The sequence below is a fragment of the Cervus elaphus genome, chromosome 5, assembly GCF_910594005.1.
Source record: "Cervus elaphus chromosome 5, mCerEla1.1, whole genome shotgun sequence".
NCBI classification, from domain to species: Eukaryota; Metazoa; Chordata; class Mammalia; order Artiodactyla; family Cervidae; genus Cervus; species Cervus elaphus.
This window is the reverse complement of record NC_057819.1, coordinates 101,570,102-101,584,128: the sequence shown is the minus strand read 5'-3', so window position 1 is coordinate 101,584,128 and position 14,027 is coordinate 101,570,102. Positions and strand designations below refer to the sequence as shown.

Here is a 14,027-nt window from a genome sequence, read left to right as displayed (position 1 = left end):
GACTCTTAGGATCATTGTGGTGTTTTCAGCTGGCAATCCTGAATTTTCCATTCCAGGGCCATCCAGGGACTAGAGGCAAGCTACTGAGTTCCTGTGGGCCCAGTGGTCCTTGGGACGAGGGTCTTCTTGCCGGCAAAGGAAAGACCTAAAAAGGCAACCCCAAAGTCTGAGGGGAAGCTGAAACACAGCCTTCCTGCTCTTGGGGTAGGGAGGGTGACAAGTCACGGAGGTGTGGCCGAGCACCCCAGTCCACAGTGCATGGATCCGGGGTGTAATATGTTGCACAAGGTGGGGAATTTGGAATAAGATGTCTTGTTCTGAATCCCATACCAGCAGATGGTGGCCCACAGTCCACCTTAACTCTCTACTCCAGGGTAGATTCTGCAGGTGGAGACAGTGCTCAGAACTGCTTACCAGCAGAGGGCAGCTGAAGGGTTAACGCTCCCAGCCACCGATGGGGAGATGAGGAGGCAGACCTGCTTTGGAGCAGTTTTCTCAGAGCTCGTGTTGGAGGTTTCCTCCCATTCGCCTTCAAGCCGGGGCATGGAAGGCTCCTGCCTGCCCCTTCCCAGAACATGGTGACTTAGGGCTTAACAGCAACTGAAGGAGCATCCTCGAACTTCCCTGGCACAGGGCTTTTAACCCATCCCTCCACCTTCAGGGAACCCAAAGGGAAAGGATGTCCAATATGGAGAACAGCTCTGACGATGTTTCTTGCCTCTCTCCCCAGAACCTGGGATCCTCGTCACCAAGCAAAAAGCAGAGCAAGGAAAACACCATCACAGTAAGTGGCTCCCGCGTGGCAGGTGGGGTGGCAGGCTGGGACTCTGGTCCACGGCTGGGCTGTTGCCATGGCAATGTGGACCTCTGAGTGGAAGCGATGCCCAGCCTAGAATCTGGGAAGTTCCAAAGCTTGGATGTAGCTGAAGTTTCCTACCCGCCCCTGCTGCCTTGCCCCAGCCCTTCTTCTGTTGATTTCTTATTTCACTTTTTCTCTCCGGGCAAACAAGTGGAAGGATGGTGCTCAGAATGATGCCAGAAACCATTTTTCGCAGGGCGGGCAAGGGAAGGTGGTGTGCAGGAGTGGGTGGGAGGGGGTGGACTGTGCTCTGAGCAAGTGACATGACGTGTAAATTACAGCCATGGCAGGGTGGCTTTTGTGCGGGGTAACTTCTGGAAGACGTCAAAGTTAAAAGCAAGAGAAAGCGCCCTAAGAATAGAGTTCCTGATGGGGAAGCAGGCAGCCTCTGCCTAGAGCAGCCACACAGTCTCCCAGGGCTCTTCGGAAAGCCTGCCAAGACTCACCGCCCCCCCTCCACCCCGTGGAGGCTAAAGAGGACCTCCCCCCATTTGCCTCCCCCCTGCCCCGACCCCACATCAGCCTTGTGCTTGGGGAAAGCTGGCACTGAATGTCAACGTCCCTCCACGTAGAGAAACAACTTGTCTATCTGCTCAGATAGCCCAGAACTTGGAGACGGGAGAAGTGTGGTCCTGGGTATGTGGTTTTGACCAAGTGCTGCAGAGCTGGGGCTGGGGGATGGGTCCCTCGGGCCCCATCACACAGTCCTTGCCCTGATGCCCACCCCCACGGAGATGGAAGTGAGAGGGAGACCCTTGCCCCGGCTCATGCAGGCTGCACATCCACTTTGGAAGAAGCAGTGGGCAAGCAGTGACAGCAACAATCATAATTGCTGCCACTGCGTGTGCATTTATTATGCACCAGTAGGATTCTGAGCACCCATTCTAGTCTCCAGTCACTGAGGGAGGGAGCGGGTGATTGGACCAAGGTGGGTGTGGGGACGGGGAACCTAGACTCTGAAGCCAGGGTATCAGTCACAGCACTTCTGAGCTGGGCAGCGACCTGGGGACACTTTCCTGGCCTCTCTGTGTCTCGGTGTCCCCATCTGCACAATGGGGAGATGGTGGGCATGTGCGCGCTAGGGATGGTGTAAGGACTGAGTGAGTTCATACCTGGAAAGCCCTTAGAACAGCCTGGCACACAGTAGGTGCTCAGTTCACACTAGCCTCCTCATCGCCCTATTTACAGATGAGGAAACTGAGGCACAGAACAGGACCTCACCCAAGGTCACACAGCTAGGAAGCATCAGGGCTTGAGACCTGTGCCCCCACCCTTTTTTTTTTAATTAATTTTTATTTGAGTAGAGTTGGTTTACAATGTCGAGTTAAGTTTCTGCTGAACAGTGAAGTAAATCGGCTATATGTATATATACATCCCCTCTTTTTTGGATTTCCTTCCCATTTAGGACAGCACAGGGCATTGAATAGAGTTCTCTGAGCTCTACACGAGGCTCTTACCAGTCATCTACTCTATCCATAGTATCAGTAGTGTATATATGTCAATCTGTACCTCCCAATTCCTTCCACCCTTCCCCTTCCCCCTTGGTATCCATACATTTGTTCTCTATTTCTGCTTTACAAATAAGACCGCCTATACTAGTTTTTTTAGATTCCACAAGCATGCGTTAATATACAATGTAAACAAATACTGTATATTAAAGCATATATCTGAGACCTGAACTCTTACCACCGGCAGTCTCCCCCTGGAAGTTGCCCTCTGAGGTGGGGGACCAAGTGACTCAGTGTGGGGCAAGCAACAGCTTCCTTGTTACTGGAGCTGATGAGCAGGGCATGGGAGACCCCCACCCCACCCCACCTCCCAGGCAAACCTCCCGTGGGTGCATCTTTGCAAAAAGCCCCTAGGGTGCTAGGGCAAAGTAGGAGCTCCTTAAGTTTTCTGAAATCGGGAGAAGAAAGTGCCAGAGGGGGAATATGTTAGCATTGTAGAAGGATAGTGAATAGAGAAGTGAAAAGGGGGAAGCAGAGGGTTACGCCTCCCTTGGGTGATGGTGCACCTCTCACGGGGTGGGGCCTGGGTCACCTGCCTTGGTCTGCCTTTCCATCAGAGCTTAGGGCCTTTCCATCAGAGCTTAGGGCTTTGCGTGGGCTGGGTGTGGCCCTGGGTCTCCTAGCAACTCACCTCCTCCATCCCTGCCTCACCATCTTCCCTCCTTCCCACTGCCCTGCATCACTGCTTCTCATCCAGAGCCTCAGGGGTACTTGTTTAAAATGCGGGTTCCTAGGTTGGTCCCTCCAGGGTGAGGCTATAAAGTTCGGGTTGTAACCAACATCCCCCAGGGGTTTAAAATAAACACTCAAGCCTTATGGACTTTTTGCTGGGGAGACTGAGGAGGGGTACAGAGTGAGTGAGGAGCAGAGCCCCCTGGCTGTGAACCTGGGTCTGCCGGCTGCCAGCCCAGGTGGCCCTGCTCATCTCCAGACTGGAGGTCGGTGTCCTCGCTGGCTGGCCGGTGGAGCTGAAGACCTCTGTACCTCGGCTCTCTCCCTCCCGGGGACTACTCTCTCTCCACCCGCAGCTCCTTCCTCTGAGTCCTGATCCTGCAGAGCTCATGGTTTCCCTGGGAGGCGATGTTGCAGGGGTGGGGCTGAGGGGGGAGCATGGAGCTGGGGCCCAAGTTTCCCTCCTGCTGGCATGTGGGATTGGGGAGAGGACCTCTCGCACGGTCTGACTGAAGGAGCAGAGATTTGCAGGCCTGTGTGGCAATGATGGATACAACCAGGCATCTGAGTCTGGCTACCAATGTGACTGAGATGCAAGGACCCAGGTTCATTCTGATTCTCTGGCTTGTCCCCCCCACCCCACAACACCCTGGCCCACTGGGTCTGGAAGAAGTTTTGAAGAGGCAGACACGTGTGCTGCTTGACAGCAGTGGAGCCCCGGGTAGGGCTGGCGGTGAGTGGGCTTGATTGGAAGTGACGGGCGGTGATGGCAGTTCACAGCCCTCGGCACCAACGTCATGCATCAAAATCTAGAGCATTCAAGAACAGATGACAGCCAAGCCAGCCAGCCACACTCCTGCCCTAGAAAGAGGAGTCTGGGCTCCTCTGGTCCTTGGCCTTGGGTTCCTGGTGTGGTCCCCTGGGGCCCGGGACCCTGGGTGGGAGCTTAGAGGCCAGACGTGTGTGCACTAGGGGGCATTTCTATTCTGCTTTCGTAGGTCCGGCTCTGGCTTCTGCCTCTGCCTTCTGCCTCTGCCATACCCTCCCCGTTAGCCTCTCCCCAGGAGGAAATTCTGTAGAGCAAGATCAAAGCAGTCCATCCTAAAGGAAATCAACCCTGAATATTCACTGGAAGGACTGATGAAGCTGAAGCTCCAATCCTTTGGCCATCTGATGGGAAGAGCCAACTCATTGGAAAAAACCCGAATGCTGGGAAAGATTGAGGGCAGGAGAAGAGAGTGACAGAGGATGAGATGGTTGGATGGCGTCACCAACTCAATAGGCTTGAGTTTGAGCAAACTCCGGGAGATGGTGGAGGACAGGGAAGCCTGGTGTGCATGCTGCAGTCCATGGGGTGTGAAGAATGGGACAGGACTGACTAAACAACAACAAAGGAGGAAGTTCAAGGCCCATTTAGATGTAAAACCACCGTCTTTACTGTGCCCTTCATGAGGCCCTTTGGCTGGGTTGCCCTTGTATTCAACAACTCTCACACCATGGTTGGATGCCTTTGTGGGGGCTGTAGCCCCCTTAAGACGCCCCCCAGAGAGATTCTGGGGGCTGCCCTTGTGGTTCTGGTGGAACCCCAGCTGTTCAGTGGGCCCATTGGGAGCAGAGCAGGTGTTAAGTTACTACGTTTACTGCGGGCTGGAGTCGGTCCCCGAGCGAAGATGCTGCTGGTTGAGGGTGATGATCTTGGGAGCAGGAGTGGGAGGGACCCCTGGAACTTTCCCCAGACCGTACAGGGTAGAAGGCATCTTCTTCTGCTCCCCCATCCAGCACCCCTTCCTACTTGCACCCCTGCCTTGGATGGGGACATGGCATAGTTACATCTAAGCGTGTTAGAAGGTCGTGTGACACAGGTTAAGGGCCAGGTTAACCTGGCTGGCTTCTGATCCTGGCTCCACCATTACAGACGAAGTTTGCAATTACTCATTATTTCCTTGTTTGCCTTCCTCATCAGGCTGTAAAACTGTTGAGGGCAGAGACGACCCCTCCTGTCTGTAGCCTCTATTCATTGTACTGACAAACACTGACAGCTCCTGTCCCGTGGCTGTGCTGGGACACAGCGGGGAGCAGGGCAGTTTCTCCTCTCCTGGTTCAGACTCTCTGGCAAAGGAAGAGAGATGCTACATAAGCAGTCAGGAGAAATACAAACGGACATGTGCAAAGTGCTGGAAAGATCTAGCCTAGTGCGCAGCACCAGGTAGCCGTTCAACAAAGGTTTGCATGAACCGCGGACGAGCAAGTGTTCCTGGTACAGCCTCATGGATGCAAATACTTCTGTGACCCTCAGTTAATCAAATGAGGCTAGTGTGACCCAGCTCGTGGGGTTCCTGGGAGGATGAAGTGAAGATCCACCAAAGCTCTTGGCAGGAATTCTCCCAGGAATTCCACGCGTTTTACTAGTGCCTCCCATGGTGGGGTCGGTGAGGTGCAGTTCTGGAGATGACCACCAGGGGGGTGCAGGGCTCTGTGAGGATTCAGGAAAATTCCTGTGAGATTCCTGGGCCCGAAAAACGCCAAAATCAGGGTTGACTGAGTGGAGACGGGCACTCTGGGGCCACTGGCCAGTCCCTCTGAGGGCTGGTGCCCTCAGAGTGGCAGAAGCCACAAGCCCTCCCCCAAGCCCTCTCCCCCAGCCCCATTAGCTTTCCTTCAGTGATGGTTACAGGGCCACTTGTGGTACCCCCCTGCCTTCTAGACCCTGGACAGCACCTTCTAGAAGACGCTTATATCCCCTCTTCAGTACCTTCAACTTCCTACTCCCTGATTCTTAATGCCCAGTGTAATGTCATAGTTTGTCATTATTACATTTGCTTGCAACTGCCATGGGCTACATAATGAAACAAAATAAAGATGGGCTGTAATCATCATTATTTGTTGAGGCAAGAAAAGCTGGAACGTGAAATAAGGACCATGTGAGGCTGTGGAATCCGGCCCTGCTTTCCAGAAGGAGACTCCCCTCTGGACATTCTCTGGGGTGTCAGCCTGAAAAGAGGATTGGGGAAGACCATTGCCTGAGCTGGGCATTGAGAGGCTGGCTGTCCCCCGAGACTGCAGGCCAGTGATGCCTCGGGTGGCTGTGGGATGGGCACTGGGGGGAGACTCCCCACCCCAGGGTTGCCTTGGGCACCCACCTGGGCCTTGGTGGAATTCCGTGCTCCCCATGTCCAGGGCTCTCTGGGTCACCCCTGGCCATGGTCCTGCCTCCTGCATAATGTTTCCTTCCAGAACAGGACTCTCTGCCCTTACCAGATACCAGATGCTAGTATCTGGGAAGAGGTGGCTTTTTCCTCGGCTGGAATTTCTTCTGTATTCTCCCCCCACCCAGACTGAAGGAGGGCTATTTACTGGACTTACTTCCAGCCACCCCCGAGCCCCTGAACCAGAGGCTGTGGCTGGGGACCCGTGGACCTGACTCGACTGGCAGAGGAGTTACTTTGACTTGCAAGGGGTTGTTGTTGCTGTTATTAACCATGAGTGAATTGGCAACATTGGAGAAGGGACTGGCAACCCACTCCAGTATTCTTGCCTAGAGAATTCCCTGGACAGAGCAGCTGGGCAGGCTACAGTCCATGGGTCACAAAGAGTTGGACGTGACTGAGCAACTAACACTTTCCCTTTCAAGCACTGAGATACTTCACGTATAAATCCTGATTCTCCACTACTGTCAAGTCATCACATGAGTTGACAGCCCTGGACTCTTCATTCTAACTTGACAGCAGTTGGCGGGAGCTGAGAGGAATCTGCTCCCCGCCCCCACAGACAGACCCTCCCCACCCTACCCCATTCTGAATGTGGAGGCTGGTCACCCCCCACAACCTGAGCTGCAGTTCCCATGACATGCAGCCCCACACTTGTTTGCATGGCTTTCTAGCAATGGAGTTTGTGGCTTCTATTCAGAACCTCGGGGATTTTCTGCACTGTTCTCCCCCTGAACGTCTGACGACTCCCACTTCAGCAGTTGCTGGGATTGTGATGAGGGTTAAAGACTGCCGGGGCTTAGGCCTTGCCTTCCTGAGGCCTTGCAGCTCCCAGAACAAATTAGCAGACTCTCCAGGAGCAGACGCAGGGCTCGAAGCAGCATCAGCAGGGTCAGCGGCGAAGGCACAGCTGCCAAGCCGGGAAAGCCAGGAGTGCTGCAGACGGGCTCGGGCAGAAAAGTCTGAGACAGAGCCCAGACATCTCCGCACTGCTCTCTCCTGGGCCAGCTAGCCCCAGGCACACACCCGGGATCCTCATTTCAGCTCTCTTGGTTCACAGAATGTATGTTGTTGTTCAGTTGCTAAGTCGTGTCTGACTCTTAGCGACTCCATGGACTGTAGCACACCAGGCTCCCTTCTCCTCCACTGTCTCCCAGAGTTTGCTCAGATTCATGTCCATTGAATCAGTGATGCCATCCAACTATCTCATCCTCTGTCGCCCCCTTCTCCTCCTGCCCTCAGTCTTTCTCAGCACCAGGGTCTTTTCCAGTGAACTGACTTTTTGCATCAGGTGACCAAAGGATTCAGCATCAGTCCTTCCAATGAATATTCAGGGTTGATTTCCTTTAGGATTGACTGGTTTGATTTCCTTGCTGTCCCAGGGACTTTCAAGAGCCTTCTCCAGCCCTGTAATTCGAAAGCATCAATTCTCCAGTGCTCAGCCTTCTGTATGATCCAGCCCTCATATCTGTACATGACTACTAGAAAAACCATAGCTTTGACTATACTCATCTTTGTTAGCAAATTGTTATCTCTGCTTTTGAATATGCTGTCTAGGTTTGTCATAGCTTTTCTGCTAAGGAGCAGTTGTCTTTTAATTTGATATATTTATAGAATATATATCCTGAGATAAAATTCACAAGATAACCTCTCACCCAGGATGCTCAGCCACTTAATTCCTTTCCCTAGAAGCAAAAGATGTCATCAGTTTCCTCCCAGAAATATGCCAAATTGATATCTATTCCTACCTCCTTTTTTTTTTTTTTCTTAACACTAAGACAACAAACTGTAAAATACTATTCCACCTCTTCTCCCCAGCCACCCACCCATGTAACACTATCCTCTACCTTCCTTATCAATACAGAAGAACGTCTTGCTGGGCCTTTCACCATGGATATGATTCCTGTCTGTGTCTGTCTCATACTTTCTAATGATTCTCTTGCCAATGGACAGTAGAGTTGGGTTCTAGCCTTTTGCTATGTAGACAGAGCTGTGGTGAAAACCGTGTACTTAAGTCCCTGTAACCATGTGCCAGGAGTAGGGGAGAATCCTACAAGTAAGAGTCACTAGTGGAGGGCTCTGAATATCTGCTGTGTTGTTAAGTCCCGTTGCACTGCTCTCTAAGACAGTTTGGACTGATGCCAGCCCCTGTGGGATGGGGGTGAATGCCAATCACCCCTCATTTGAATGCTGACCACCGCATGATACCAGTGCATGTTCTCTACCAAGCTGGCCCTGTAGGGAGACTTCTTGAGTGCTGTATCCTGGGACCAAAGCCTCCCCAGCTTGTCCCAAGCCTCTAGCCAAGCCGTGTTCTCTGGTGTTCTGTGCCTTCCAGATAAACTGCGTGACGTTCCCTCACCCAGACACAATGCCGGAGCAGCAACTGCTGAAACCAACCGAGTGGAGCTACTGTGACTACTTCTGGGTAAGTGGTGCCCCGTGTTCCCTGTACTGTGGTCCCAGGGGCCGGGGGTGAGCACCCGAGAGGGGCGGGAGGAGCCTGGAGCTCAAAGCAAAGCAACTTCTCCAGATGAAGCCTAGCAGCTGGCAGTCAGTTGAGCACTGGAGGCCGGAAACGTAAGACCCACTTGGAGTCTAGATTATTCAGTAAACCTCAGAGAGTCCACAGGGCAAAAATGGAAACTCCAGCCAGAATGCAGGTAAGCTGGAGGGTCACCTTGCCGCTCAGTGGTGACAGGAGATGAAAATCAACTCCATGAAAGGAACCTGGGCTCCAGCCTAATCTGTTGCTCTTGAAGGTGATCTTGGACAGTGCTTCTCCACCAGCCTTCCTGTCTCTATCAACGTCACCAGGAGTTTGGGCATGATATGTAGGGAGCTCCAGCGTGAGCAACTCTGTGGTTCCAGAGCTTTTGTGTTACATGTGGGAACCTCCAGTTTTGCAAGATGAGCAAGTTCTGGAAGGGGATAATGATGATGGTTGCCCAACACTGCAAGTATATTCAATGCCATTGAACTGTGAACTTAAAAATGGTTAAGATGATACATTTTATGTGTAGTTTTCCAGAATTAAACATCTTTTGACATATGCCAAGTCCTCCTCGGAAACTCTGGGAGTCCTCCTGGACATTTGTATTTTAAAGTTAACAAGGGCTTTAAAAATGAAATCACCCCATTCTGGAATCAGACAGTGGTGATGATTGTATGACCTTTGTATATATTAAAAACCAGTACCAAATCGTACAGAGGGGCTTCCTTGGTGGCTCAGCAGTAAAATATCTGCCTGCAATGCAGGAGCCACAGGTTCAGTCCCTGAGTCTGGAGGATCCCCTGGAGAAGGAAATGGCAACCGACTCCAGTGTTTTTGCCTGGGAAATCCCATGGACAGAGGAACCTAGCAGGCCACAGACCATGGGGTCACAGAGTCGGACATGACTGAGCAACTTAATCACCATCACCAATGGTACACCTAAAAAAATAAAGTTTTGCAAAGGCCCTAAGGAATCAGAAATTAAAAAAAAAAAAAAAAAAACTTTATAAAATTTCAACCACCATGCAGAATGAATTATCTACCCTTTTTTAGATTTGCTAACCAAGTGTATGTTAAACAAAATCACTTTTGTCTTCCTACCAAACCTCTTGCACTTTAGAAGCTAGCCAGGGATTCCTGTTGCCCCATCTGTGTTTCTTCTAGATCTTCTGAGATGAGTACGGGGTGGGGATATTGTAGGAAGAACTCTGGCTCTGGCGACAGACACACCTGGAGGTGGTGAAGAAAGAGCCCAGGGGCGTGGATGAGCAGGGACCAGAGTGTACGATACCTCATAGGCTCCATCAGTGTGTTGTATTTTATTCTGTTTGCGGTATAAACAGATGGTGGAGGGTTCAAACAGGTGGTGGAGGATTGAAACAGGAACAGGATGTGATCTGATTTGTATGTGTCTTAGAACATACGTGCATGTTATGTCGTTTCAGTCATGTCCAACTCTGTGCAACCCTATGGCTCCTCAGTTCATGGGATTCTCCAGGCAAGAATAATGGAGTGGGTTGCCGTGCCCTCCTGCAGGGGACCTCCCAGGCCCAGGGATTCAACCTGCATCTCTTACATCTCCTGCATTGGCAGGCGGATTTTCTTTACCACTGGCACATGGGAAGCCCCATGTGTCATGTAGGGAAGGCAGGAGTGCCCATTAACCTCTGAGAGGCCAGGAAAGGTGGTGGCAGCTGCAGAGATGGAGGGGAGGAGCTGAATTTGGAGATGTCATCCAAAAAGAAGAGAGCAGGAAACAGAGCATGGGGAGTGGACCAGCTTAGACCCCAGGAATGGGTACCCTGGGAGCCAGAGGTCAGTGGAGGGAGGCGGGGTTGGAGAGTGAGGAGGAGTGGGAGAGCCTGCTGTCCCGCTTCCATCTCGATTCAGGCTCTCCTGGGACTCTGATACCTACCCCAGAGCTTTATCTCCCTGATCATCAAGACCTTTTCCTCTCACAGAAATTTCTCTGCTGACACAATCCTTAAAGCCCACTTCTTTGGGCCGGTTTTCCCAGTGTGGACAAATTGCTCGGCCTGTCCATCCTCTCTGGGAGGTGGATTGGGGCTCAGCGTTTTGAATAATTTTTCTGTGACTTTTTCATGAAGATGTAGCATTCATACAATGGAGTACACACATCTTAAATGTCCTTGGAGTAAGTTTCCAATGGCCAGAGCAGCTGCACTGTGATGTGGCTGAGATGTCAACCCTGGAAACCTGCCCTTTTCCACTCCAGCAGCAGCCCTTCCGTCTAGCTTCTCCCCAGAAGTCATGGTGATCTTTTAGGCATGTGCAGTGAGAAAGAGGATGGCAAGGCTCAGGGTTGGGGGTACCTGCCCCGGAGGTTATCCACTGTCTCGCAGCTCAATCAAGAAGCTAAAACTCTGCAGAGGATCTAGGCAGCCCCAGCAGCCACCTGGTGCCTGTGTTCCTGGCCACCTGCCCTTCCTTCTCTTCATTTCCAGGTTGAGGGGTTGAGAGGCACGGACGTGGGGCAGCAGCAGTGGTCAGGACACAAGCATCCGGGAGCACTTGGGGGTGAGGGCACCGGGAGGGGCGTGAGTTGGGGGTGCCGAGACTACCAGCCTCATGCTCCTCCTCAGGCTGAGGTCAGGGTTATTAGCAGAGGCCTTGGGGCCTCTTGAGAGTCCCTTGGACAGCAAGAAGATCAAACCAGTCAATAAAAGGAGATCAACCCTGAGTATTCACTGGAAGGACTAATGCTGAAGCTCCAATACTTTGGCCACCTGATGCGAGGAGCATTTGGGAAAAACCCTAATGCTGGGAAAGATTAAGGGCAGGTGGAGAGGGGTGTGGCAGAAGCTGAGATGGTTGGATGGCATCACTGACTCAGTGGACATGAGTTTGAGCCAACTCCAGGAGATGGTGATGGATGGGAAGCCTGGCATGCTGCAGTCCATGGGGTCACAAAGAGTTGGACGAGACTGAGCGACTGAACGACAACAGGGTCTTTTCTGGGGTCTGTCTTCCCTATACTCCATTCCTCCCAGCTCCAGACACTGGTGTCACCTAAGCGCTCCTGCCTCTCTCTCCTTCCTAGGCTGACAAGAAGGACTCCCAAGGCAACGGCACGGTGGCTGGGTTTGAACTGCTGCTGCAGAAACAGCTGAAGGGCAAGCAGATGCAGAAGGAAATGTCGGAGTTCATCCGAGAAAGGTGAGTCCTGGGCCCTCCCCGCTCCAGGGCTGGTGATGGCACCCAACATGGTCCCTGAGCCCAGGGTGAGCCCCACACACCCAGCTCTGCCCTAAGGAAAGTACAAGACGGGAGTCAGACTCACGGGCCTTGGGACAAGTCTGGCCAGCAGGTGTGTTGCTTTCGCCTCTGTAGTGCTTTCAAAGATTTGAACCAACATTAAAAAAGATTGGTGGATTTCACATTAAAGTCTGCATATCTGGCATCTCTGGGGAGAGCAGAAAGTCTGACTCCATGGCTGTGCATCCCTCACGCAACAGTTGGCTGGAGGTGGGGAGCAGCTGCCCCTGTGCTGGGAGCCTGTGCTTCCAGCTTGCCACAGTCCCCACCACTGCCTAATATATCGCCATGAAGACTGCTTGGCTCCTTTGCTTATCTGTGCATGCACAGCTGCTGTTCTTTAATGTAACAAAAAAGGATGTTACCTTTCTGTTCATCTTTGAGTCAAAACTGTGTCCCAGCCCTGGGCATCCAGAAACACCCACCCCTACCCCCATCTCTGCCTTTAGGGAATTCAGTCTAATGGGAGAGGTAAGGTCATTATGATAAGAGCAGAGAGTATAATAGTGGTTTGCCTGTGTGTAGATGAGGAAGCAATGCATGCCTGCTCAGTCATGTCTGACTCTTTTGCAACCCCCGGACTGTGGCCCGCCAGGCTCCTCTGTCCATGGAATTCTCCAGGCAAGAATACTAGACTGGGTTGCCATTTCCTCCTCCAGGAGATCTTCCCCACCCAGGGATCAAACCTGCGTCTCCTGCGTTAGCAGGCGGATTCTTTACCGCTTGAGCCATCAGCAAAGCCAAGGGAGATGAATTCAACCTAATGGAAGTGGGGAAAGTTACAAGTGAAAAGCTCCTTCTCCATCTCCCTCCCTCCCCAGGCTCTCCAAGTTATGAGACTCTGTTAAGCCAGCATTCACCTGTACACTCACACACATACGCATACCCACCTTCCTCACACACCTACATACACACAACTTCAAATCTGGAATTTCAAAGGCACACTGGAAATATTTATGGTAAATGGCAATGTATTTTTGAAAATTTTTTTTTTTTTTGGCCATGCTGAGAGGCATATGGGATGTTGGTTCCCCAACCAGGGTTCAAACCCACACCCCCTGTATTGGAAGCACAGAGTCTCAGCCACTAGACAGCCAGGGAAGTTCCTCATTGTTTCCTTTTTTATTTATAGCAACAATAATCCAGTAACAATTCTATGGTACACTAAAGCACCTGCTTTCCTTTAGGAGGCCTATTTTCTATAGGTATAATCAAATCTTTGCTTCATGACCTGTGAAACAGGTAGGAAATTGAGAGATTGCGTACTTCAGGTGTCAGAAAACAATAGTAGAAAGCAGGCCAAGAGGAAAACGGCTAGAAAAGCCAAGTTTGAACACACTTGCGGTTTATGCTTTCATAAAGATGTCACATTAACAGATGGAACCATACCTGCGAGAACCCTGGTCTTCCCTGGGACAGGTGGCCTCCTGAGACTTTCCTCAGTCCACCTAGGGTTTCGCAAGGGCACCTTTCAGAGCCAGGAGGGGTGGGACCTGAGGTGCAGAGACAAGAGCTGGGCCAGGGTGGGAGGCCAGCCGTCCAGTGAACCACGTGACCTCAGCTTAGGGGAGCGAGGCCGGCACCAGCCCTGGAGAGGAGAGGTCTCGTGCCGGTGCACGCAGTTGGCATTGCTGAACCTTTGAAGCTGAGAGTGTGACATGGTTTTGACATGGTTAGATCTGCTTTCTCGAGAGATCTCCTGGCTGGAGGCTGCAGGCTGACTGTCCATGTCCTCCTGGGGAGAGGAGGGACTAAAGACTCGGTGGATGGAGAGGAAGCGAGGCAGGCAGGCTCGAGAGGATGTGGAGATAGCAGAGGTGGTGGTGAGAGAAGGACAGACTGGGCCTCTCAGCACTGACATGGGAAGTGATCATGACCCCCGAATGCTGCCCGGAGACTCGATCAGGTCGCTCTCTTTACATCCTTTCACGCTTCAGCTCCTGAGAAGCCAAGAAGCAAATGCTGCAGCTCTGGGAGCATCTCTGGATTTGTTTCATTTGCCAGATGATGGA

General features: G+C 52.0%; 1 protein-coding gene across 8 annotated transcripts in view; it reads left to right on the top strand.

Annotated features, from left to right (window-relative positions):
• The window catches only part of GAS7 (growth arrest specific 7), a 200,910-nt gene that overhangs the window by 158,707 nt on the left and 28,176 nt on the right, over nt 1-14,027 (top strand). For all 8 annotated transcript variants that reach the window (XM_043903842.1, XM_043903840.1, XM_043903848.1 and 5 more), the window contains 3 exons: nt 731-784; nt 8,584-8,673; nt 11,801-11,916. In XM_043903842.1, coding sequence (XP_043759777.1) covers nt 731-784; nt 8,584-8,673; nt 11,801-11,916 — 260 coding nt within the window. The remainder of the gene's footprint in view (nt 1-730; nt 785-8,583; nt 8,674-11,800; nt 11,917-14,027) is intronic.